The following is a 24,274-nucleotide window of genomic DNA, read 5'->3' as shown; positions in this document are numbered from 1 at the left end:
CGCCATGACACCCTGCCCCGGCCCCGCGCAGCCCGCTCGGCATGGCGGGCGGCCCTGGGCTGGGGGGCTGCCCCAAACCTGACCCCCGCCACCCTCACCAGCCCCCCTCACTGCCCCCCTTCAAGTTATCCCCGGCCTGGTGCTCCCTGAGGAGCCCCGCAGCCTCACTCCTTCCTGGCAGGGCTCACCGAGGTGGCTCTGAACACACTCATCCCTCCCTTCGCAGATCCCGCTGGCCACATATCATAAAATTATTTCAGTTATGTAGAGACCGCCTGATCTTGGCAGCAGGGGCGGGTTTTTAGCAGGTGTGTGTGGGGGTTCTTTTTATTTATTTCTTGGTATTATTTTTTAACGCCCTCCGGGCACGGCAGCGCTTGCTGGTTCAGATCAACGTTTTGTTTTAAAATGTTGCCTTTTCCTGCGGTTTTTGTTTTGCTTTGTTTGGTTTTTTTTATCCTGAAGACATTTCCTGGCCGACTCATGAGCTGCCGAGAACATTTTCCCCAGGAGGCCGTCCAGTTTTGCATCCAGTTTTGCATCCAGTTTTGCATCCAGTTCTGCTGTTCACACCCCCCGTGCCCACCAGAGCTTTTTAACACCATTTGGCAGGTTCTCCCAGGGAAAAGCCTGGAATGACATGAAATGGAGACAAAAATCGGACCTCCAGGCAGTGGTACGGGTGGGATTCAGCTGTTTGGTAGAGCAGAATAAAAACCATTCCACCTACGTGACGGAAAATGAGGCTTAGCCCCTGAAACAGCTCCCAGCAATTCCTTATTTCGTGTTTGATGCGTATTTCGTGCTTCCACACACTTGGATTTTTGAGCCCAATATTGGCTGTTCCGTGCTGGAACCAATCACATCCTAAAATTACCCCTTTATACTGGGGAGTGTTCAACTGGAAGGACTAAACAGTCACCCTAGAAACAAGGCAGGACCCTGTGTCTGTCTGTCTGTCTGTCTGGAATCCAGGAACAGGAAAACACCTGCAGCACTCAGAGAGCTGCAGTAAGGGTAAAACCTCCTGTCTCCAGGTAAGCCAGAAGGAGAAACACTTAAAAAAAATTAATGATTGCATCATTTTCTTAAAAACAGGAGCCTTGCAAAATGAATCAACTGCTTTGAAGGGCTGGTCATAGCAATAAGTGAAACCTGTGTATCAATAATATACAAATAATATATTAAGAGCAGATATTACCGTAAATAATATTTTTTTTTAACTCCAATTTATGTATTTTGCATGGATTTGAGTTTTACCTTGCAGCATTTTCAGCCCAGCCCTGAGTGCTTGAGAACCAGATGGGGTGTGGGGGGGAAAAGCAGAAAAGCTACATAATGGAAACCAGATCTAAATAAATGCAGTGACATAATCTGTACGATTCTTGGCAAGAAAAGAGCGAGTTTGTGCTTCTCATATCCGCTTTTTCAATAAGCTGTAAGTTTCCCTTTTAAGAAATGGTTCTAACAAACAGTCCTGATTCTTCTCCTATTAAAGTCAGTAGCAAACATCCCTTTGGCTTCCAGGGAAGTGCCCAGCTGAAGCATTGTCACCTTGCATGAACTAACACTCACCAAAGAATGGCTTTCTTCAAGCTCCAGCCAACATTTGGTATTTAAAAAATGCAGCCTTCATTTTGAAAAGGTGCTGGTGTGAGTGCCAGTGTGTGTGGGAAGCTCTAGACCTCCTCATCACATAGAAAATCTTGGAAATTTAGACTGTAAAGATTGAAAGCACTGAGGAAAAAGTGCCTCATCTATTCATCTGTGCTATTTCTAAGCTGAGAACAGAGGCAGAAATGAGAACTGAGACAATTCATGGTCTTGAATTGCCCAAGAGTGACAGTATTGTTATTGGATTTTAGGATTCTTCCACTTTTTGCAGTCGAGCAATAAAAACGTGTATTTGGCTCAATCCACTTTGACACACTTGGGAGATAAAATCAGATGGACAGGACACAGAAAAATAAACACGAGATAATGGGACAGCTCTAACAGTCTGGTATTTAAAGGAAAGACAACCCAGAGCAATGTCTGTATATTATTTAATGGCAAATAATCATAGTCTCTAACATAATTATATTATTCTGTTACAGTTTCTTCACACACCGTAAAATAACTCTACAGTAACTATATTTTTTAAATCCTAATTAAAAAGAGGAACACTCTGTGACAGCAGAAATAACTCGAGGGAACAGGAAAAGGCTGTTTAAATTGCCAAGTGCTATCTAGCCATCTAAACTCACCACATTTAGCCCTTCAGCAGCAGCAAAACCAGCGATCCAGAGCTGGCACAGCGCACATTATCCTAATCATTCCAGTTCACACTCCAAATCATTTGGGACACAGAGCAAACTCTGGTCCAGCGACCCAGGAGGGTCAGAATTTGCTTTATGCCCTAAACCATGAGGATTCATGGAGCCTCCAGACAGGATAAAATGCAAGCAGCAGGAAGGAGCGGGCTGGGAAAGGACTTCCCCATGGCGTGGGATCCACGGGAGCCTTCAAAACCTGCCATGAAGCTGTGGATCAGCATCCCAGCTCTAGGGCAGAGGTGAGGTAAGCAAAAACCCAACCAGCACCAAAGGCCAAATACCAGACTCCCGGGTGCTTACAGGATGGAAAGGGAAAGCTGCAAGATCCTGCTGAACCCTCCCAAACCCCGCAGGGGTTCCGAGCTTTGCGTCCGTGCGTTGGGCAACACGGAGGAGGAGGGAGGGATGAGGGGCTCCAGCACAAGTTTCCCCACAGAGCCATCAACCCGCCCACGGCCAAACGGAACGGGGCAAAGGCCCAGATCTGCTCTATTGACTCTGGCAAAACTCCTCGCTGAGAAGGGTGGGAGCTTGGCCTGAAGAAAGGGGATTTCTGGCTCCGACAGAGCCCAGCCGGCGTGCGAGACCTCTTCCTGCAGAGAGCACGGCTGCCTTCCTCTTCCTCTTGGGACGAGCTGCTGCCTGTCTCTCCTCCCCTTCTCTGGCCAGGCATTTCTGCTGGCACCACCATCATCTCTGGTGCCACCACGGCAGCCGTCAGGCCTGTGCCGTGTCGCCGCTGGCACCTCGTGCTGGGCCGGGCAGGGGCTGAGCCGCGCGGGCGGAACAAAGAGGTTTTGAGGTAGGAGCTCAGGACGCAGGGAGTGAATTCCCATCTGGACAGAAGTCCGGGCAGCACTCCCGCTGGCTGGGAAAGGCCAAGATTTCATCTGAAGCTTTCACCCTGGCAGCTTTTCCTCTCCTTTTCCCACCACGAGCGGTGTTCTAGGAGTCGCCGCATGCAGAGGAGGAGGAAAAGGAGGGATATGCAGGCAAATCCAAGGTGTCCCCCTCCCAGACCAACTCACCCACCCTTCCTTGGGGAGGGGGTGGCTGCATTCGGACCCTTCAACCCATCCAAAGAGAGCCCACCATGGCTGGTTGCTGGGGTCCAGCACCTCTCCCAGAGGGAACTGGCAGCACCAGCAAAGGAGTTACAGTAAACGTGGCTTTAACTTTAAACCTTTCTGCTTTGTGGCTGCCTTTTTATTCACTTTTTTTTTTTCCCCCTTGGCTCCCCCTGAATATGATTTCCAGCTTATCCTTTGGGGAATATATATATATATATTTCATATATTTAGCTAAACAGGCCATTTTCCATCCCCGTCGATGCGTCAGCACTGACTCATTCACACCAGCCAAGAGCCCAACCCAATATATTTTCTCTCCAGGTATCTATGACACAGCATCATGATTCTGTAAAGCAAGCTTTGGGAGCTAGGTAGCAAACTAATCCCAGGAAAAATAAACTTGTGGAAAGGCAGGCTGCACTGAGACAGGAGCTGCACTGAGACAGGGGCTGTGCTGAGACAGGGGCTGCACTGTGCTGCCCATACAGGCAGTAATTCTCTATTTCCCTGCTAGAAAGCTCCCTTAGGACACTGGCATTTTTGGCTCTCAGCCTGAAGTTTCCACCTTTCCTGGAGGGGACTTGCTTGAGAGTAGTTTTTGTTAATTGTTACCTATTGCCAGAGGCCAGAGGGTCATTTAGCAGCTGACTGATGCAGCACCTTTTATCGATGCACTCACAGCTATCCCTAAATTTGCCCTGGGACATATTCATGGCACCTCTTTGTCACCTAAACTCTCTAACCTAGGGTGTACATTTACAGCTCAGGTGAGCTCAGGGTACTTTAAGAGTTGGGAGTTTAACAGTACTAAAATCTCCTAAAATACTAAGGCCACCAAAAATGCAGGGGAAAATTTGGCTGTAAAGCCTCTCTAAGCAATTGCTGAGGAACATATTTCCTAAAAACACATCCTCAGAAGTGTTTCATGCTGCTTTGCTTCACCATCTCAAGGCAGGAATGGTGCTGCTGCTTCTCAGCAGGAGGTTTCTCCTTCTCCCAGCTGGGATTTTTGGCTGTGGTGGGGAACAGCCCTGTGGCCATGGGCCTCCAGCACATGTGGGACCACAGCTTGTCCCAAAGGAGCCTGGCCACAGACCAGAGTTCAAAATACCAGCAAGAGGGAGGGCAAAGAGCCTCGTTTCATGTTGGCAGCACTAATGGGAAGCCAGTCCTGCAGGGAGAAGTACTGTGTCACCCCAGCATCCCTCCTGCATCCAGCAGGGCTCCTCTGCATCCCATCTCTCCAGAGCACCCTGCTCACCCACACCAAGGCACAACGGTGATGTGGGCACTGGGGAAGTGACCACATTGCTTTGAGGGTTTGCCTGGTCTGTGCTGGGTTTGCTACTTCAAAGGCCCTTCAGAAGGAGCACACAGAAGGTGTGGATGAGCCAGAGCTTAAAAAGGCAGCAGCAGAGACACAGAGACCGAGCTAAGGCACGAAGTGAACCATCTGTGCAAGTTACCAGGGGAGTATGAGCAGATCTGCAGGAGAAAAGACTGGGCAGCCTGGCAGCTGACCAAGACACAGCTTCAAATCTACATGGCACTTCTCCTGAGCAATGTGCTTTACCAAGAAAGGCTGTGTCGCTGTCCTTGCTGCCCAGAAAGGGAACGGAGGGGCAGGGAGCAGCACAGAGACTTGCCCAAGCTGGCTCAGCAGCCCAGCAGCAGAGCTGGCCCTGGGATCCAGCTCCCTCCTGGCTCCCAGCTCTGCCCACCAGACAGCTTCATCCACCCCTGGGCCACCAACAGCACAGAGCAAGGAGGGAGGGCTGCCACAGAGAAATACAACACTACCAAGGAGAAGCTGTGATGGCAGCAAGACATGGCAGGAGAGACCCTTTGGGTCTTCCCGTGCTCCTGCTTCCCAGTTACCTACGCTTGAGCACTGAGACACAATCCCTCTTCAGCGGCCCGATCTGCAGGTGGGCATCCACACTCTCCAGGAAGAAGGCTGGTTTTAGCTTGCACAAGAAAAGAGAGGCAAAGCGGTGGTTGATCTTGTACTGGAACGGGTCAGTCATACCCCTGCTACAAGGAGAAAACTTCAGCTGCTGCAGGCAGGTCATCTTAGAGTCTTTGACTCCATAGAAGGTCAGGGCCTTCTCTGAATATTCCAAGAAGACCCCGATTGTTTGGAAAAATGGCTGCTGGATGACAGACTGAAGCCCACCAAACCAGGCCACGTAGTTCTGTCCGTTCCACTGCAGGCAGCAGGACCTCTCGTTCCGCCCCAGGCGCCCGCAGTTGTAGGACTCCTGGGGGTCAAAGTCCTCAGCGATGACGCCGATGCTGACCCAACCATCAATGAGCTCCACCTCCCAGTAGTAGTTGCCCCGGTTCATGAGGTTGACCCCCAGCACCTGCTCGCAGTTGATAAACCGGGTTGGGCTCTCTGGGTAGGGGATGGGGCACAGAACCCGCTTGGCCCCTTTGGTGCCAAACAGCTGGATGAACTTGTCAGCCGTGTCACTGTCCAGGTCGATGATAAAGGCAACTGTGTGGGGCAAGAAGGAGACATGAGGAGGGAAAGAGGAGGGAATCTCCCCAGCCCTCCCTGCTCTGATCCCCTGCTCCAGCCTTTAGTGATTAGCACGATCCTGTCTGGTTTCCACCATCACTCCATCCCTGCGCTTTTAAAAACCCATGGCCAGTTTCAGCTGAAGAGGATGAGGGGCTGAAAGTGGTGACGTTCCATACAAGCAGGGAACACAGGTTACCAGGCAGAGAGAGAGCAGAGAGGCTGCTCAGTGAGCTCAACCATGACACCAAACATCAAAGAATCCACCTGGCAGATCTTGTCCCCTGTGGACACCTCAGTAGGCGACCCCACATCCTGGGGGGGGGACATGTGGGGTGTTGGAGCCCAAACCCAGCCCTGCACCCTCCAGGCTCAGCATCTCCAGCCCCTGAATTATTCCAATTATCCCTGTACTTTGCTGCCACTGAACCTGACCCTCGTCAGGCAAACGAGGCAGATGCACAAACTCTGATCTAATTTACGGGAGCATCCAATTCATCAGGGGCTGGAAAGCAGCAGAAATGACAGGGAATGCCTGCAGCCCCCCCCTAACCCCCCGGCAGCTGGTCTGGCAGAACCACAGACAAGGGCAAAAAAGCCACCACCACCTAAACAGCTTCTGACTTGCTGTCAGGAAAGCCAGGAGGCTTCCCTGTGAGCTGAGCAATATTTCCTGCGGTGGCGGCCGCGCTCCTGCCAGCCACGGGCTGGGGAGCAGGGCCCAGGGGAAGGAGCTGGGGCAGAGGAAAGGGAAGAGGGACCTTAGCAACAACTGTCAAAGCAAAAAGCCCTCGCTTACATTTCAGGAAGTAGTCGCGGCTCTCCAGGCAGGCGGGATTGTTTGACTTGTCTGGAAACTGGGACTCGGCTGCAGAGACGGGGACAGAAGGGTTTTGTCATCAGCAAAGAAAGGCCACAAAGCAGGGTGTCACTGGAGCCACCCCCACCCCACAGCCTGGTAGCACCCAGCTGCCCCCCGAGCCCCAGCCGGCATCCCCAGCTCCCCCTGCACATCCCTGCCAGCTGGGAGACAGGAAAGGACAGATGTCACCTTTGCCAGCCCAGGGCAATGGGCAAGGAACTGGCTGCAATTCCCATAGGTATCCAAGAAAGTGAGAGAGGAGACAGAAACGAGGGAGCACGGGAGAGAAGCTGCTGCGTGGCTTTCTAAGCCCGGCAGGTTTGGGAGACCAGGGCCTGCCCTGTGAAGAGCATCATCTATCCTGGGAAGAGAGTCTCCTTTCACGGGAGGCCACTTTGGCCCCTTGCCCCCTCCCACAGGGCCCTGCCTAACTCCCAGGCTGTTTGTTGCCTCTCCAGCCTCCGGTCTCTGTGGAAAAATTCATAAAACCTCAAGGAGAAGGCGTAAGCCCAGACAGGGATTGTGCAACGTGCAGCACAACCGTGCCGGGCAGCTTCCAGGGCTGGTGGGAGAGGGGCCAGCACTTGCAGGAGCCACCAAACCTGCAGGCATCTCCCACCTACGTGGGGTGGATGGAAGGCGATGGGGTGACCTCCGGGCACGGGGGCTGGGTCAACACAAACCTTTCTCCATCTCCTGGTAATTCAGCCCATCAACTCCTTTCCCCTGCAAGTGGTCCCACTGTTTTTTGCAGGCAGCGGACAGCACATCTTTCACGGCACCCACGGCTTGGGCACATTTGGTGAAGTTCAGCTCGTTCTGGAAGCTCAGAGTCGGGGAGAGGTTTTCTTCCATGGCTACTTTTAAGGCCTGAAATTCCTGAGCCAAAAAGACAGAGTTTCAGGAGGTTTCAAACAAGCCGAAGTTGTCTCTTGTTCTGCAACCCCTCCCTGCCCCAGAGGATTTGGGAACTGGCAGCTCGCAGGACTTGGCTCAAGGACAGCCCTGCAGAAGGGAGGAGTGAGCTCTCCTGGCCACGTGTCCCTGGCGCCTTCCCTTTGCTCCCTTTCAAACCTGGACCCAGACCATGCCCCCCTCCCATGGAGCAGCATCTCCTCCCAAAAAGCTCTACTTTTGCTGGGCTGCTGGCAAGGGGGTGATGCTGGATGGGGGCAGTGGGGCACCCCAACCTCTTGCTCTCTGCCCCCTGCACCAAGGTGCCCAGCCTGAGCAACACAACAGCTTCTCCAGAGTCACAGCCAGGATGGAGGTGGGGGTGATGGAGGAGAAAGTTTTGGCTGCCCAGGAGCAAGGAAGGGAGAGGACTGTGCAAAGAGGAATAAAACTCTGCCATCCCATGGCTCCTGGCACCCACCCAGCTCCACATGAAACAGAACAAACCCCAAAAATCAACATGATCAGTGCCCTCTCCTCGCCCCATCCCACCCAGGCACCTGGAGGAAGTAGATGGTGTCGGTGCTGGGGACGTTCTCCAGGTTTTGCTTGCACTGGGCCAGCTTGGCTCGTCTCTCCTCCTTCCAGTGGAGATCAGCCTCGGCCTCCCCCAGCATGGAGCGCTCCCTGTCCTCAATGAAACCTGCCACCTCCTTCTGGAAGGTCGTCAGCACCTCGGAGGCTTCTGCAAAGAGCTTCTTGATTCTTTCCCTCTCCTTCGTGGCAGCGCCCTGAGCACAGGAGAGAGGGGTCAGGGTCACCTCCTGCAGGAGGGGGTGTGGGAGAGCACCCGGGGCCCCAGCCCAGCACCCAGTTCTCAGCTCTGCATGCCCCCCCCGACACCCCATAACCCCCTTCAGCCAAGAGCTTGGAGCACTTTACAACCCAGGTTGGGGCATGGCTGCTCTACCATGTCTTGTGTCCCCAGGTGGTGACATGATAGGGGACAAAAATCCCCATGACCTGAGGAGAGAAGGTGCAAGAGCCAGTGGGTGGCCCAGCACTGTCCTTGCCCCGTTCCTCCCTCCCTCCAGGTTGCAAACAAAAGCAACCATAGATGCCAAGAGGGTTAGCAGAGATGAGAAACAACGATCCCCAGGGATCCCTGCCAGGGTCATCCCTGTTTTACAGAGTGCTTGCTCCCCTGTGAGCACCACCTCTACACCCCACACACCCCAAAAACTCACAGCCCCTTTGCCTCCACCCCCCAGCCCAGCAGTGCTGCACGAACACAATTAAGCCATTGTAGAGTTCACCTTAATGAGCTCCACTATCTTCTTGGCCTGAGCAATGGTGACTGACAGCTCCTCCAGCTCATTCTCCACATCGCTGAGGAATTTGGCTTGTTGGGCCTGTGGACACAAGGGACAAACACTGAGCTCTGCCCCTGATCCCAGCAGCAGGAAGACATGGGGGACCTTTGCCTAATTTCATCCCACAGTCCCCTCTCTGCCCAGGCTTCAAGGTAAGGGTGCAAGGGGAATGGCCAGTTGTTTTCCTGTTTTCCTCCACTCCAACATTCCTCCTCACTCAACTGGAAAATGAAAGGAGCAGCTGGGCTGCAAAGGGCCATGCCCAGCTCCATGCTGTCTACCATGGTCCCAGTATAAACCAAAGAAAACAGGAATTTGAAAGCAAAACCACTGGGCAGTGATTGCAGCAAGCTCAGCTAAGCCACGTGCTCTAAGGGCTGGGAACAATCCGGCTGGGATGGATGGGGAAGCCTAAAGGCAGACCCAGAGCACTCCAGAAATGCTGTGTGGAGCCTCCTGGACATTTCATGTCAGGAGCAAAACAATCCAGCTCAGGAGCACGGGGTGCTGAGTGGCTGCAAAGGAAGCACCATCTGAACACGGTGCTTCCTGACACGCTATTGTTAGCTCCAGCCATGGCCCATCAGGAGGACAGGTCCCTCGGGAGCCAGGAGGGTGCTGGGCTCCCCGAGCAGGGCAGCTCAGCCCCCTGCAGCGTTTGTGCACGGCCAGAGGGGACAGGAGCTTTCCCAGTCCATCCTTCTGACCCCACAGTGCAAGGGCGGTGGCAGAGAGAGGCCCCAGAAGCTGTCCAGGTGACACTGAGCAGTGCCTGCTGAGGCCTGACAGCTCCCGGGGGGCTGGAATTAACACACACTTTCTATTTTAAGGAACCTGATGACGATAACTCTGGCAAAAGGTTTTCCTGCAGCCCCAAGAGCCCGTGAGGCAGTGGGAGCTGGCCAGGGGCTGCCGCTCTGCTCCCTGCCAGAGTGTCTGCAACAGAGAAAGCAAATCCCCCCCAAAAGGTCCCCAGATGCCCCATGCCACCCTGGGGATGCCCCCATGCCGTGAGCCTCACAGGCTCCCATCTGCCTGCAGCCCTGCAGAGGCCCCACACACTCAAGGCAGCAGTGGTCAGGAAGGCAGCACCGAGCCAGGCTCGGAGCTCTGGCTCCTGGGGAGACTCGGTGGGTGTGAATCTGGGAGATGACTCAACCGAATCTGGGAATGGGAGCGGTGGAAAAAAAAAAAAAAAACAACCCACAAACCAAAAAAAAAACACAACAACCCTAACCCCCTGCTGCCAGAAGACCAGGACACAAAGGGCGGGAGGGAGGAGCGGGAGCAGGGCTGGGCAGGCTGCCAGCACGACGAGAAAACCCGCCTTGATGGAGCTGTGGGAACGAGCCGGAGCAGCCGGGGGCCCCGTGACTGCGGGGGTGGCCGGGCTGGGGTGTCCCAGACAACCTCACCCCACCCCGTCCTACGGGAAATGGAAGCTTGGCCCCACAGTGGAACCAAACCCCAAGGGCTCTGCCCCCCACCCCCCCCGTGCCTGCCCTGGGACGGGCTGTCATGTCCCCACCCCACAGGGTGGCACAGAAGCCCGGTCCCTCCAGGCTGAGGTGGGGTTCCCCGTGGGGACAGGGCTGCAGCACCCACCCCGCAGCGGGCTGCACCTGCACAGCCCCACCTGGGGATTGGGTTCCCCGTGGGATGTGGGGGCTGCGTGGACCCTTCACAGGGGTGCTCACCTCCTCACCTCCCCCCACCCAGGATATCCCACTGGGACTGCACCCCATACGGAGACCCCCACGCCAGGGTTAGGTCCCAGTTGGGGATACAGTTGCAGCACCCTCCCCATCCATCCCTCTCCACCCAGGATATCCCACCGGGACTGCACCTCACGAGGACACCCCCCTATCAGAGTTAGTTCCCACGTGGGGATACGGGTGCAGCATCCTCCTACCGCTCCCCATCCATCCCCACCCACCACAGCGCCCACCCGCTGGGGCGATCCCTGCGTGGGGACCCCCCTCCCCTCCACCTCCCGCCCCCCCGCACCCTCACCCCACGCACCTCCTTGTGCTCTCGCTCCTGCTCCAGAGACACCACGTCGTGGGCGCGATGCTCGTGGGCGCGGCAGCGGGAGCAGACGCAGGTTTGGTCGGTGCGGCAGAAGCCGTCGGGGGGCAGGAGGTGGTGGAGGCAGAGCCTCTCCTCCAGCCGCCGCAGAGGGGCTACCAGGCGGTGGGCGCGGAAGGCGGGGGAGCGGCGATGGGGTTCCAGGTGGGCCTCGCAGAAGGAGGCCAGGCAGACCAGGCAGGACCGCGCCGCCGCCGCCCTCGAGCCCACCAGGCAGACATCGCACAGCACCACCGCTCCTTCCTCCCCCGCCGCGTCCTCCTCCTCTTTCTCGGCTCCCGGAGCCATGGGGGATCCGGCGGGTGGGGATGGAGGGGACAAATCGGCGGTGGCGGCTGCCAGCAGCGGCAGCACCTCGCACAGGGCTCGGTTCTTGCGGAGCCGCAGTGTCGCGGGGACGGGCTCCTGGCAGAGCGGGCAGCGAACAGCCCCGCCCGCCCCGCCGCTGCCGTCGGGGGGGCCCTGTCGCTGGCGAAGTGCCCCCAGGCAGCCCTGGCAGAAGTTGTGCCCGCACGGGACCGTCACCGGGTCCTTCAGCAGGTCGAGGCAGATGGGGCAGCCGAAAGGACCGTCGGGCAACCCCGGAACCGCCAGCGCCAGCCCTAACGCCGCGACGGAGGACGACGGAGCGTTCCCGGGCGCGGTCTCCATGCCTGAACGCCCCAACCAGGCCGGTCCCGGCCCCAGTCCCGGCCCCAGCCCCTCCGGGGGGCGGGCGGACACCTCGCCCCGCCCGCCCGCTCCGCCCCAACGAAGCCCAGAGCTGCCGCTGCCCCCCGGGGCTCTGTGCCCCCCAGCTCTGCTGCCTCCCCGGGGGTCTGATCCCCCGCACCCTCCCCGACCGGGTCCCCAGTAGCTTGTCCTTCCTAGAGGGTTTCACCTCTGGGATCTGCTCGGGGATGCCACCGGGCATCTGATCCCTCTCACCGGCGTCTGCCGCCTTCTGGGATACCTGCCTCCCACCCAGGGTCTGCTCCCTCCTAAAGGATCGGCCCCACTGGAATCTGGACCCTCCCCGGGAGTCTGCTGCTCCCAGGGGTAGCTGCTGCACACCCCCAAAATCTCCTGGCAAGGGAAGCTGCTGCCAGCCCATTCCCATCCCTCTCCCAGGAGTCTACTGCCCCCACAGGCATCTGCTGCCCCCCAGGATGTGCTGCCCCAGAACCTGTTGCCACCCAAGGAGCTGTTTCCCACCCCAGGGCTACATGAAGTGTCCTGAGCTCCCCGCAGGACACGGGTGCAGGTGCTTTCCTGCCATCCCTTGGGCCAGTGACCCTATGTCAGCCATTTCCAGGGCCAAAAAGGGCCACAATGTCCACGTCCTGGCTCAGTCCAGGGCTCAGCAGGAGCCAGCAGGCACCAGGCAGGGATGGTGCTGGTGGGACACCAACATGCTTTCAGTCCAAGGATCTGCCTGGTAAACACAGGATCTCTGAGCACCTCCTGTGGAGGGTACACTGATGATTTTTCAGCTTGGATACATTCCCAGGTCCATGCTGGCCCAAGGTCCCACCCAAGGACAGGGCCAGGAGGAGCAGAGAGGTGTGAAGCAAAGGAGGAAACACAGCAGGACAAAATGCATCTGCCCCCAAGGAAGCAGATTAATGCTTTGAAGCCTTTTTTCCCCAGAGGAAACAAGCTGATGCGATTAATTCCCTGTGTGCCTGCACGTTCCCAGCACCTTTGAACCCAGTGCCCAGTTTCGCCCATTAGTCCTCACCAGAGTCCCTGAGGGGGGTGGCAGGAGATGCCAGACTTGTTGCCTCAGCCTTGGAAAAGCTTCAATCAAAACTTCAGATTTTCTTCTGTGCCAGATGAACCTTGGAGCAGAGCCGCAGGAAACCAGGTTTCCTTATCACAGCAGCTGTAAATAAAGCACCTTATAGTTCTGCCCCCAGCCAGTTACTACACAGGGCTGGCTCTCAATGCCAAACCCCCCCCCCCCCAGGAACATGGAGGGGCAGGATAGGGCCCTGCAGGGGCACCCAGCTCACCCTCACAGTGCCACTGGGTCCCATGGCTCTCACCAAAGTCGAACCAGTAGGAAAACAGGGCTTTATTGGGAAAAGCAGCTTTGCACAAAGACCAACTGCAGCATGGCAACCCCAGAAAGAATGTCTGCCACAGCAGGAGGGGACCAGGAGGAGTGAGGGGAGCAGGACCTGCCTGCACACGAGGCTGGGGGAGCACAGAGCTCCCTCTGCATTGTTCTGCAGCACCCCCTCAAATCTTCCCCAGGCTTGGAAGGTTTGTCCAGGGTGGAAGAAAGAGGAAAAACCTAATTCTTGCAGCCTCCCTGTCCCCCTCCTTCACCCACATCTGCAGGGACAGGCACCTGCACATGTCCCCATGCACAGTGACCAGGGGCTTCACCCCCACCACAAGGGCACAGCCTTGTCTGGGTGCCCCTTCCCCTGCCCTACCGTGAGTCACCAGCCTGGTATTTGCAGGTATCAAATCAGCGTGGGTTCATTTGCATCTCTGTCCTCATCAGCTCCTGTTAAAACACTGCACCCCGCTCCCGTCTCTGCATCAGGGTCCCCCTCACCCCCTGACAGGTTGGCTACAGCACCAGCCTGGAGCTTGCCAGCCTGGCTAACAGAGCAGCCCGGTGGCTCCAGCCCAGTCCTCTAGCACAGCATCACCACCCGCCCCTCACACAGCCAAAAGACGGGGTAGAGAGGCTTGGTGAAGACGCTGTGAAAGGAGTGGATGAGCTGCGTCCTCTCCCCGAGCCCGTAGAAGGAGAGGAGCCCCCTGCTGTAATCCAGGCTGACCCCCAAGTCCTTATAGAACCTCTCCTGGATTTTCTCCGCCCGGCCCTTGTGCCAGGCCAGGTAACAATCCTCCCGCACCTGCAGCCCCCACGAACCCCCGTCCAGCCCGATGTTGAACTTGTGGCCCTGCTGCTGCTCCCAGGGGAGACCACGGTAGGTGACCCCCAGGATGACGGAGTGGCTGGAGACCTTCACCTCCCAGTAGTGCTGGCCGCGGTCGTAGCTCTGCGCGCACAGCACCTGCCAGGGCTGGAAGCGGGGTCCCTGCTCCTGCAGCCCGCAGACGGCGCTGGGGCCGTGCTTGGCTTTCCGGTTGCCTTTTGAGAGCTCCAGGTACTTGTTGGCCGTCTGGGGATCGAAGGTCAGGTTGCGGTGGTCTGGGAAGAGCAACGGGCAGGGATGGGGTTGAATCGCATCGTCATCACCACCTCCCTTGGGTGGGAGCTCCCCCCGTGGGGATGCGGTTGAAGCTGCGAAAGGGCTGGCTCCCAAAGTGGAAGGGAACTAGCTGTAGCGTGTTTGGAGGGGGAGGGGAGCAGGGTGAGGTGTGATACCTGCCCACCCGCCCGCTAGAAGGAGCCACGATAACCCAGAAACAGCCGGGGAGGCACCGAGACGTGATGCTTCACGCTGGCCTTGCCCAGCCCAGCTCACAGCCAGCAAACAGCAGCAGCTCCGTGGCCATTTTGGAAGAGATCTGCTCGATTTCAAGAGCAAAAACCATGAGATTAGGCAGAGGGAGGGGCTCATGCCTGCTGCTCATAAATATTATTTTAATTTTTTTTTTACTATTAATAACCCTGAGAACATTTTATGGGGCCTGATGGCAGGAATCTTTACAGGTCTTACAAGCACCAATTGCCTCCCTGGCAAAAGTGACCCGACCAACATGCCCTACAGATTATCCAGCCCTCATCCCATCAGGGAGGAGATGGGAAATCCCTAAGGAATTGGAGTGGGGTGGGCCCAGGGAGGGAAGGGGACCTGAGAGGCTGCAGCTGGGAGTGCTGGGGCCATATTCCTGGACAGAGAGCAGTGACTGCAGGCAGGGCTGTGCAGGCAGGGCTCTGAATTGGTGCCATGCAGGGCAGCTGGAGCAGCCCATGACACATCCCCGTGGGTACTGATGTTGCCTCCTTGCCTGAGGGAACACAAAGGGCTGAATTATGGGTCCTTGGGAACAGCCACATCACTCCTGCCTGGATGAGATGCCCAAGATGAGTGATGAGGGGATGGAGACAGGGCAAGATCCAGGGCAGTGACTGACTCAGTGCTGGGCACTGGCAGCCCCAGTTCCCATGGGAAAGCTGCTAAACCCCCTAACAAGCCCTTTCCCAGCCACACAGAGTCCCCCAGTCCTGCAGTGCCCTTCTCTGCATTTAGGGAGAGGAACTGGAGGAGCCAGGGAAGGAGCCCCTGGTCTCTGCAGCCACAACCACTCTCCTCCCAGGGAAGGGCCTGGCTTGGTGAAGCCTCTGCCTGCTGGGGACCCCAGTGGGGTCCTGTACCTCCAGACCCCCATGTGCTCCTCACCTTTCAGAAGCTCAGCTCGGAGCTGGCACTTGGGAAGAGGGGTCACCACCTTCAGCGTTGGCTCCTTGGGCTGCACCGGGCCTGTGGAGGACAGAGACAGGCATTTTGAGAGATGCCACCCAAAAACTTGTTCCTTCCTGGTTTTGATGGGAGGAGGAGCAAGTCCATCGTATCCAGGCCTGGGAGTGGATGTATGCCACTGTGGCTTGGCATTGCCAGCAAGGTGGGGGCCACAGGGAAGCCCACCCCACCCCACTGATACCCATTTTCTGAACAGTAGATGTGCATCTCCATCCCAAGCCCCTGTGCCCAGCAGCCGTGGCCCCAGCATGGTGACATGAGCTAGGCTGTGGTTTAGGGTGACTTGGAGCCCTTCGGGGTGGCCCTGCAAGGAGAACTGTTACCTTGGCCAGTGGGGTCGGGGGCTTTGTGGGCCACAGAGCCAGGCAGATACTCCAGCAGGAGCCTGGAGATGTCAGTGAGGATCTCAGTGATGGGCTCAACCACAGCAGCTGCATCAAACTCCACAGGGAGCAGCACCTCTAGGCTCCCTGGAAATGGTAGCAGGGGGAACTCCTGTGGATGGATGCACAGACACTCATGCACCAACCTGGGGAGGACTGGCAGCTCAGAATCCCATCCCTATGTGCCGTGTCTCCCTAGTGAGTAACAGGGGCATCCCCAAAACCTCTGCCATTAGCTGTGGGGTCCGGGAACAGCCCCAGAGACAGTGGGAGGCTGCAGGGAGCAGAGGGGCTGCAGAACAGGACCTTGTATTTTGCTGGCAATGGAAAAGCCTTGCTGAGCAGCTTGAGGTTGAAGATGCTGCCCATGACCCCCAGAGTGGCATCACCCGCTCCGATCCAGCATTGACCCCCATCTTTTTAACAACCCCCAGAAAAGCAGCTCTTCCCTTCAGCCCTGTGCCATCCCTGAGCCGGGCTGAGGACACGTCCCCCCTGGGGAAAAGGGGTCACCCACGTCTCTGCCCTCACTGACAGGGCAGGGGCCTGGCAGCTGGAGAGGACAGTACCTGGAGGAAGGTCCTGTGGTCAGGACAGGCCAGCAGGCGCTGAGCCCTCTCCCTGTGCTGGCCAAGGACATCCAGACGTTCCTTCAGGAGGCTCCAGTTGTCCCCCACGTGCCCCAGAGCTGCTGCCTGCTCTTCCTCGATCCTGGCCACCGTCTGCCACTGCCTCTCCTCCAGGGCTTTCCTCAGGAGGGTGAACTTGCTCAGAACCACCGATTTGAGCCTCTCAGAGGAGTCCTGGGTGGGGAAGAGTCATGAGAGCCAGCACAGCCTCACCCAGTCACCCAGCTTGAAGGTGGCCACAGCATTACCTTGATGCTGCGCGTTTGCTCCTCCAGCTCCTGCATCTCCTGCACAATCCTCTCTGACTCCTCCTGGGCTTTTTCCACAGACTTTTTCAAAAGGTCCTGCCAAAGGAGACATCAACACCCTGCAGTGCAGCACGCTGCTGCCCACCTGGCCCCCAGAGCCCTCCACAACAGTGTCTTGCAGGGAAGGGGAAGGGTTGGGAAGGGCAGAGGCTGCATCCAGGGTCGTTCAGAAGTGAAATCCTGTGCTGCCTTTCACCCCTTTTTAGCTGTTTCCCCTGAAGCAGGAGTCACAAACATGGCACCATTCACCTGGTGCTGCTGGATTCAGCCCGTTTCTCAGAGAGCAACCAGGCACTGGTGGAACCTCCCGGGCCAGAGCCCGTGCCAGCTCCCCCTTCAGCTGAGGCCAGACACAGCTCAGCACACACAGACACATCTCATCCCCGCCAGAGGACACAGCGCAGGGAAGTCGCAGCCCTCTGACGGCGGGGCCAGCAGAGCTGGATGTCACGCCGCGCCCACCCTGCCCTGGCTCCCCCTGCTCCCCCAGCCCAATCCTGCCCCCCATCGTCCCCACCTGCTTTTTAGAGCGCTCCTGCTCCAGGAGGCAGGGCCGGGGGGTGCAGGGGCAGCAGACGCAGCGCTGCTCATCCCGGCGGCAGAGCTTCCGCGGCTGCCCGTGCTGCGGGCACAGCTCGCCACGGGTCACCTCGCCCCTCTCGGTGGCCAGGACCCGCACCTCGTCCTCCCGGGCCAGCTCTGCCACGCTGCACAGGTTGACGTTCTTCTCCAGCTCCGGGCAGTGCTGGAAGTGCCGGCGGCACTCGGGGCAGGTGTAGCCCTGCTCGGCCCCGCTGGGCGCCCGCTCCTGCTTGTGCCAGTGGTCGCTGATGCAGGACTTGCAGAAGTTGTGCCCGCAGGGCAAGGTGACGGGCACCTTGAAGAGCTCCAGGCAGATGGAGCACACCAGCTTCTCCTCCAGCTTCTGCGAGACGGGCGATGCCATCCTGCCTGCGCCGGGGATGGGGGAGATAAACAGCGGGGAAATAGAAACTCGGCGGCACAGAGGAAATAACCGGTGACGCTGAGCCGAGAGGCGGGTCAGGGCTCCGAGCCAGGCGTGTTGTTAAAGAGCTCCCCAGCGGGTGCACCCGCAGCCCTGCCACGCACTGGGGAGACGATGGGGAGGGTCAGAGCTGCTCCCCCCGGGGACAGGGAGGGCAGCAAAGCACAGCAGGAGGCCCAGGAGAGGATAAACAGTGCAGGGACTGCACAAGGAGACACATGCAGGAGGCTCAGAGCAATGTGCATCTCCATGGATGTGTTTGCACAGCTACACATATGACACATAATTTGATTTCCTTCCTTTTGTCGCCCTTTGAGTGAATTTCCTGGCATCCTTCCCTCTGCTGGGTCCCCAAGCAGAACATGATCATCACTCCTAGAGGAGAGACCTCATTACAGTTCTCATGGCATCTGCCAGCCTGGGTACGAGCAGAGAGGGGCACCCACTGCTGCCACACCCACGTGTCACCTCCCTCTACAGTGACAAGGGCTGTGACACATGCCAGCAGCACATCCCACCCTTGCATCTTTTCCCATCTTAAAATACAGCTCCTGCTGTTGGCACGTGCCCCCGTGCACACCCACCACTCCTTTTCCTACAAAGCTCCTTGCAACACCCGTGAATGTGATCTGGGCAACCAGCCCTTTTTAGGAGTCTTCTGCCCAGGGGTGACTGCAGTGCTCAGGCACCAAGTACCTTCACCTTGCTTCATACAGCTCCATTCCAGGAGAAAAAGCTCCCAAGCTTCCAGCCCAAACCGTATCTCCTTACCCTGGCAGATGTGCTACTGCTCGGGTTCCAGCAGTTCCTCCCCACACTGGTGGCTTTGCTTTCACCCATGCAGGCGAGGACGAGTGGGGAGGGGGTCTGTGCCACAGCCAGGGCACTCACCAGAGGGCTGCTGGGGGGTCAGAGCAGTTTCTGTACCATGGGCAGGCTGAGAGCCACCCCCCAGACCACGCCTGGGTCCAGGAGGTGACTTGGGATCTGCCACAACTCCCTGCATGTCCCAGCAAATCAGCTCGCAAAACATTTCTTTGAGCTGAAGCCTGAAAATTCTGGTCAAACCTTCAAAGCTCAGAGGCAGACCCATGTGTCTGCCTGGAACCACAGGACACCTGTGCACCCACTGTGGTCACATCACTGGCTGTCACCCCAGCTTAAACCAGACCCCAAACCCCTTTGGGGCCAGAGGAGAGTTCAGGGAGCTCAGACATAGCTGGAAACGGCCCTGAGGCACAGTCTCAGTTGTTTGCTGGAGGCTCTTACTTCCTGAGGAAGGGGAGAACCTCAGACAGTTACTGGGAGTTGGAGCTGGGAACAGGCAGCTGCAGCAGCAGGAGCATGGTGGTGTTTGGGGGTTTAAGCACGTGAACAGGGGGATGCAGAGCCCTGCAGAGCCTCTCCACAACCTGGGTTCAGGAGAGCAGAGTGCCAGGCCACCACTGTGCCTCTGCCCCAACCCCAGCACCTCTGCAGATCCGCTTTTGTCCCATCTATCCATACTAGGTATGTGCTGGGCAGGGAGGGAAGGCAAAGAGACTGAGGTCCATGTTCTCATGGAGCTGCTGGGAGAAGCCAGCTCCACAGCACTGACCTTGAATAGGTTTACCACAGCGTGCAGCCACACCTTTCCTGTCCTACATCTAAGAGGGGAAAGAGACCTCAGCCAGGGGAAGGGCTGCTCTTCTCCCCTGCACCCTGCTGAGCTCCCCAGCTCTGTGCCAGCTGGCTGGGATACCAAGCTCTTCCCAATAAAGACAAGGCAGCTCTGCCAGCACCGCTCAGAGTGTGTTTAATCAGATCCATCCCTTTAAGAGGGCTGCACAAACAAAAGCTGACACAGTCCTGAACCACAGGGCTGTAAGGGGGGGAAGTCCAGGCTGGCCTGGCTCTGTTTGTTCCATAAAAAGGCCAAAAGAAAGAACATGATCCTTTGCAAGAACGTGATTCCTTTGCAAGAAGCACATCAGGGCACTCCTGGGGAACTCCCCCCTTACTGATCAGCTCTGCTATGGAATCAGTAGCAAGATTTCAGCCTGGATTTCCTTTCATCCATCAACGTCCTCCTCAGGTAGCCTTGTGACCACACAGCTGGGGACAACAGGCGTTGGCAGTGCCTGCAGCTGTGTGACCAGCTGCACACTGTTCCCAAGGGAACTGGGATCCGAGGGGCTGAGACTTCCTTGTTTCCCTCCAGCGGTGCAGCCAGTTCCCAGCTGTGTGGGTGCAGAAACGCAGCAGCCCCAGCTGCCCAGCTGGCACTGCAGAGCAGCTGGAGAGGGGGGCAGGCCCCTAGTAAATGCCATAGGTGGGCTCCTGGGTGTCCCGGTACCTGTCCAGGTACCTCAGAGGCTGGTGACGTGGGAACTTCAGCTGTGGAGGGTGATACACGGGCGGCCGCACGAACTCAAACACGGGCTCTCTCATGTCTGGGGGGGGATGCAGAACATCAGCACCACGGGCCCAAACCCCCAGCCCTCCCAGCCACCAGCACGGGCCCCCAGGTGCAAATGGGACCAGGGCTGGTCAAGCACACCCTGGTGAAGGCTCTCCTGGTGTTATTTCAAAACACTCGTACAAAACAGCCTGTCACAGGTGGTTTCCCCAGACGGCGGCTGCTTTGGTGGAGGAAGGTTTGGTAAGTACCCATCTGTGCTCAAACAGATCCTCAACACCAGGACCAAGCCCACAGCTCGCCCACTGACCCACAGGGTCACATCCCAGCCCTCAAACAGGCCCCCTCCAGCATCCCCCTGTGCTGCTTGGCTTACTGAGAAGCTGATGGAAGACCCAGGTGACAGAGCTGTCCCACTGACACTGGAAAAACGCCAGCCCTGCCGGGGTCATGGCGTCCTCGTGCTTCCTGTAGAAGTCAAACGTGCTGAAGGTTCTCATCTTGAGGCTGTGGCTGGGAAGGAGACAGGAGAGCTGAGGTGAGCTTCCTTTCCTGCAGCACTCTGGTAGGCAACTACTGCCTCACACACCACCCCAGAGTCTGCAAAACAGAGGTGGAAAAGCAAGTCACCAGAAGGAAACCTCCCAGCTGCTCCAGCTCTGTGAACGTTTCTGCCCCAGGCAGGAAAAAGCAGGTCCTTAACAGCCTGGTTTAAAGCAAGAGGGCTCTGCAGTGACTGTGGGGCTGGGCTTGTGGCTTCAGGTGACACACAAACTCAACTGAACAACCCTGAAGTTTAAAAGGAGCCACTCTCCTGCAGCAGGAACAAACACATCATCATAACAAGCAACAAGAGCCTGCCCAAGTGAGCATGAAACTGGGGCTTGGAGCAACCTGCTCTAGTGGGAGGTGTCCCTGCCCATGCAGGGAGGTTGGAACTACATGATCTTTAAGGTCCCTTCCAACCCAAACTATTCCATGATTCCATGATTCCCTGCCCAGTGAGAGCCTGACTTACCAGGGCACAGGCCGAACGTCCTGGCTGAAATCGATGGGACAATCTTGCTTGAAGAGGAGGAAGATGAAGCGATGATAGCCAGTGCCCATGGCAGGGAAGGGGGGCAGGTAGTGGCAGATCTCCTTACCCGACCTGATGTCATTGCCTGGGATATTTGTCCTGCACACAGAGAAGTTTATTTGGCTTTATATCCATTCACTTCCCTCTGGACCAGCAGACCCAGCCAGGACTGCAAATCACTCCGCGCTACGTTTTGATGTGACTTGCACCCCGTTTGACAAGGAAAGGTTGTTTCCACTGGAAGAAAAATCCCACCCAGTGACGTGAATGCCAACCAGGAGAAACACCTTGAACTCCTGTGTCACTGTCCCAGCGACCATTCCCGAGGGAGCGGGAGGGAGGGGATTCTCAGCCCGCGCTGCGATACTCACACCAGCCAGTGGAGGTACTCTGAGTCTGTCTCTCTTAAATGTCCATCTGCAAACACACAGGACAAAGAAAGGTGACTCAGTGGCACCCTGGCCTTTGAGTCAACCTCAAAGTGAGAACATCCAAAGCCCCTGTGAACAGAGACTTCTCAGCATTCCCTGCAGGAAACTAACTCGCTCTTATTGAGCTCAAACCGAGGAGCCAAGACCTCTACGGGTGTCCTTCCAAGATTAAAAGGACTTCTTGGTCAGCTGCACTTCACTGTGCCCTGGTTTCTCAGGGTGAATGGCATCAGCTAACCTCTGTCCCTGGCATATTGCTGAGGGAGAGAGGAATTTAGGGATGAAGAACAGGTGGGAATCAGGGAATTGCTTCCACTTACACTGTGCCACGAATCCTGCTGTGTCACTGCCCCACCTCTCACCTGCTCAATATCTGGGGAGGCTACAATCTTTCCTGCACATGTAACACATCCCTGCTTAGAAGGTGCTTAGGAAACAGGAGAACTACAGCAGCTAACCAAAACCAGAGCGAAACGACCCCATTTAAATGCCCTATTTTTCAAGAACTTGCTACTCACCTGGATTTGTGAGCAACAAAGTCCAGAGGGAGCCTTTATCTGCCTCGTATGACACTGCAGGGGGCCTGGAAGCCTAAATGAGCAAAGCAAAGAGAAAGAAAATCACTCAGACAGGTTCCATTATAACCAGGTCATGATTTCCAAGGCAAAGAGCAGGAAACTTGTCACGGGCACAGCCAGGATACAACACAGACTGGGCACAGCCAGGCCACCATAACCCAGCTCCACCTTCAGAGTCCTCTGGAGTGTGTCAATAAAAACCAGGCTGTCGACAGCCAACAACCCTGCTACAAAGCTCTGTCCTTCTCACACCCAAGACACATGTTCCCTTCATCACGGAGGAAACACCCTTGTGAAAGGAACCCCCCAGGAGGGACAATGCCCGAGAGAAGCACCTGACAGCAACACACAGGCCTCCCCGGGGGTGGAGGCTGCTCCCAGCTCCCCTCACACACCTCTGATGGAGTCAGGATGTTCCCATAGTAGACTGGCACGAGGTGCTCGTCCTCCTGGCTGTACTGCACCCTCAGGGTGACCCAGGGGGTGAAGGTGGCCCCCTTGAACAAGTCTCGGAACACCCCGCAGTGCTCGGCCACACGCTGCTTGTGGAAGGGGCCACTGCTCTTCTCCCACTCAGCTCTGACTTCCTCCAGGGGGATCAGCACTGCAAGGAGAGGGAGATGCTGCAGGAGGAGACCTGGAGCAGTGGGGCCAGGGAGGGAGGTGATGGGACACCAACCTGTCCGGAGTCGTGCTGCCCTTTCCATCTCAGCATTCCGACGGTTTTCCTTCAGGATCTGTTTTCTCTCCTTCCCCTCCTTTGCCTGCAGCAGCCTGTGGCGTGGCAGGCTGATGTCAGTCTTGGGCTCTTCAGGGGTGAGTGAAGATGTTGTGTATGTGAGAACAAGGGAATACCCACAGGACCCAAACACAAACCCCTGCACCGTGAAAGAGACACGAACCTGGAGGCACCAGGGACTCGGTTCTGCCTCCTCTCTGATGCTTTGGCTCCCTGCTCCTCCCCCAGCTCCTCACAACCCAGCCCCCCAGGTTTGCCAGCTGGTGAGCAGCTCTGCTCAGCAGCCAAACTAGAGTCATTCTTTGCTGTGGGTCTAAAGCTCCAGGTCCTGCTCTGCTTCCTCTGATACTACTGAGGTTCCAAGAAACCACTTTTGCTCCGTGTCTTTTACAGGTCCTGCCCAGCCTCCCTTCCTCCAGAAAAACCACCACCCACTTCCCCTGAAGACATCTCTGCCCTGCTAACTTCTCCCCTGGAAAGGGCCCAACCTGGTGCCAAAGCACCTCAGAGGCTCCTGAAGGAGCAGGTTTTGGGACAGACCCGTGACCCCCAACAACAGCTTCCCCGGCCCTCAGCAGCAAATCCCCACGCAGCGCTGCCCGTTCCGCGGGTACCTGGCGGGGGGCGGGTGTGCTGCCGGTAGGTTTTCCACCAGCGGGGTTTCTTGCTCTCCTTCTCTGCCAGCTTGAAGTAGCGAGAGAAACTGCGGTATTTTTCCAGCGCTTCCAAGTTGCTGGCGTCAATATCCTCGTTGGGCATCGGCCCCAGCGGGGCTGCCCGCCTGCAGAGCGCAGCTGGAAGCGGAGAGAGTGCCCGGTTATACCGAGAGCACGAAACGAGGCCGGGAGAGACCGGGAGGAGCAGGAACGCAGCTCCCGGGCCGGAACCACTCCCCGCTTGGGAAACCCGTGCGTCCGAAAGCTTCCCCCCCGCCTCCACCTCCACCAGCTCCTACTTCCCAGCCGCGGGGACGCCGTGGCTGCCCGTGCCGCCCCTCACCGGCCGTGCCGAAGGCCCGCCCGGCCCGCAGGCCGCGCCGCGCCGCGCTCAGCAGGGGCGCCGCCATCTTGGGAAGGGCCCGTTACCATAGCGACGGGGGGTGCGCCCGCTCGGGAAGGCCCCCCCCCCGCTGCCATGGCAACGGGGCTGCCTCCTGCAGGCCTGACTGGAAAGGTCCCCGCCGCCCCATCTCCACCAGTGATCGCTT

The 24,274-nt window shown here is 57.3% G+C and overlaps 3 protein-coding genes across 5 annotated transcripts; all 3 read right to left on the bottom strand.

Moving 5' to 3' along the window:
• Nucleotides 1-322: 322 nt before the first annotated feature.
• On the bottom strand, nucleotides 323-11,777 carry TRIM47 (tripartite motif containing 47). 3 transcript variants are annotated; one of them, XM_051634905.1, is made up of 7 exons: nucleotides 11,061-11,777; nucleotides 8,982-9,077; nucleotides 8,226-8,456; nucleotides 7,455-7,650; nucleotides 6,709-6,777; nucleotides 5,268-5,885; nucleotides 323-630 (listed from the first exon to the last, which is right to left on the bottom strand). In XM_051634905.1, the coding sequence occupies exons 1-7, from the start codon at nucleotides 11,775-11,777 to the stop codon at nucleotides 596-598; spliced, it is 1,962 nt and encodes a 653-aa protein (XP_051490865.1). In that variant the 3' UTR covers nucleotides 323-595. The 3 variants fall into 3 exon arrangements, with proteins under 3 accessions (XP_051490865.1, XP_051490866.1, XP_051490867.1); XM_051634906.1 differs by lacking the exon at nucleotides 323-630 and adding an exon at nucleotides 2,028-4,556; XM_051634907.1 differs by lacking the exon at nucleotides 323-630 and having other exon boundaries at nucleotides 2,028-5,885.
• Nucleotides 11,778-12,105: 328 nt separating this feature from the next.
• On the bottom strand, nucleotides 12,106-17,829 carry TRIM65 (tripartite motif containing 65). The gene is made up of 6 exons (XM_051634908.1): nucleotides 17,355-17,829; nucleotides 16,778-16,873; nucleotides 16,470-16,703; nucleotides 15,841-16,012; nucleotides 15,437-15,517; nucleotides 12,106-14,280 (listed from the first exon to the last, which is right to left on the bottom strand). Exons 1-6 carry the CDS (start codon nucleotides 17,781-17,783, stop codon nucleotides 13,757-13,759), a joined length of 1,536 nt encoding a protein of 511 aa, XP_051490868.1. The 5' UTR covers nucleotides 17,784-17,829; the 3' UTR covers nucleotides 12,106-13,756.
• Nucleotides 17,830-19,615: 1,786 nt separating this feature from the next.
• Nucleotides 19,616-24,147, bottom strand: MRPL38 (mitochondrial ribosomal protein L38). The gene is made up of 9 exons (XM_051634913.1): nucleotides 24,067-24,147; nucleotides 23,682-23,861; nucleotides 23,008-23,136; nucleotides 22,724-22,932; nucleotides 22,269-22,341; nucleotides 21,691-21,736; nucleotides 21,260-21,418; nucleotides 20,618-20,754; nucleotides 19,616-20,275 (listed from the first exon to the last, which is right to left on the bottom strand). The coding sequence occupies exons 1-9, from the start codon at nucleotides 24,131-24,133 to the stop codon at nucleotides 20,139-20,141; spliced, it is 1,137 nt and encodes a 378-aa protein (XP_051490873.1). The 5' UTR covers nucleotides 24,134-24,147; the 3' UTR covers nucleotides 19,616-20,138.
• Nucleotides 24,148-24,274: the final 127 nt, after the last annotated feature.

The sequence above is a fragment of the Apus apus genome, chromosome 17 (assembly GCF_020740795.1).
Source record: "Apus apus isolate bApuApu2 chromosome 17, bApuApu2.pri.cur, whole genome shotgun sequence".
Taxonomy (NCBI): Eukaryota; Metazoa; Chordata; class Aves; order Apodiformes; family Apodidae; genus Apus; species Apus apus.
Note: the sequence above shows the minus strand (reverse complement) of the source record. Positions and strands in the feature narration are given on the sequence as shown.

Excerpts from the sequence above, each read along its gene's own strand:
- TRIM47 (XM_051634905.1), bottom strand. The coding sequence starts at position 11,777 with ATGGAGACCGCGCCCGGGAACGCTCCGTCGTCCTCCGTCGCGGCGTTA. Across the intron at positions 9,078-11,060 it reads AGGAGCGAGAGCACAAGGAG|GCCCAACAAGCCAAATTCCT; the intron begins GTGCGTGGGGTG and ends TTGTGTCCACAG. Across the intron at positions 6,778-7,454 it reads TTACCAGGAGATGGAGAAAG|CCGAGTCCCAGTTTCCAGAC; the intron begins GTTTGTGTTGAC and ends CCGTCTCTGCAG.
- TRIM65 (XM_051634908.1), bottom strand. The coding sequence starts at position 17,783 with ATGGCATCGCCCGTCTCGCAGAAGCTGGAGGAGAAGCTGGTGTGCTCC. Across the intron at positions 16,013-16,469 it reads ACCACAGGACCTTCCTCCAG|GAGTTCCCCCTGCTACCATT; the intron begins GTACTGTCCTCT and ends ATCCATCCACAG. Across the intron at positions 14,281-15,436 it reads CCGAGCTGAGCTTCTGAAAG|ACCACCGCAACCTGACCTTC; the intron begins GTGAGGAGCACA and ends TGCTCTTCCCAG.
- MRPL38 (XM_051634913.1), bottom strand. The coding sequence starts at position 24,133 with ATGGCGGCGCCCCTGCTGAGCGCGGCGCGGCGCGGCCTGCGGGCCGGG. Across the intron at positions 23,862-24,066 it reads GCGGGCCTTCGGCACGGCCG|CTGCGCTCTGCAGGCGGGCA; the intron begins GTGAGGGGCGGC and ends CTCCGCTTCCAG. Across the intron at positions 21,737-22,268 it reads TTTGTTGCTCACAAATCCAG|ATGGACATTTAAGAGAGACA; the intron begins GTGAGTAGCAAG and ends GTGTGTTTGCAG.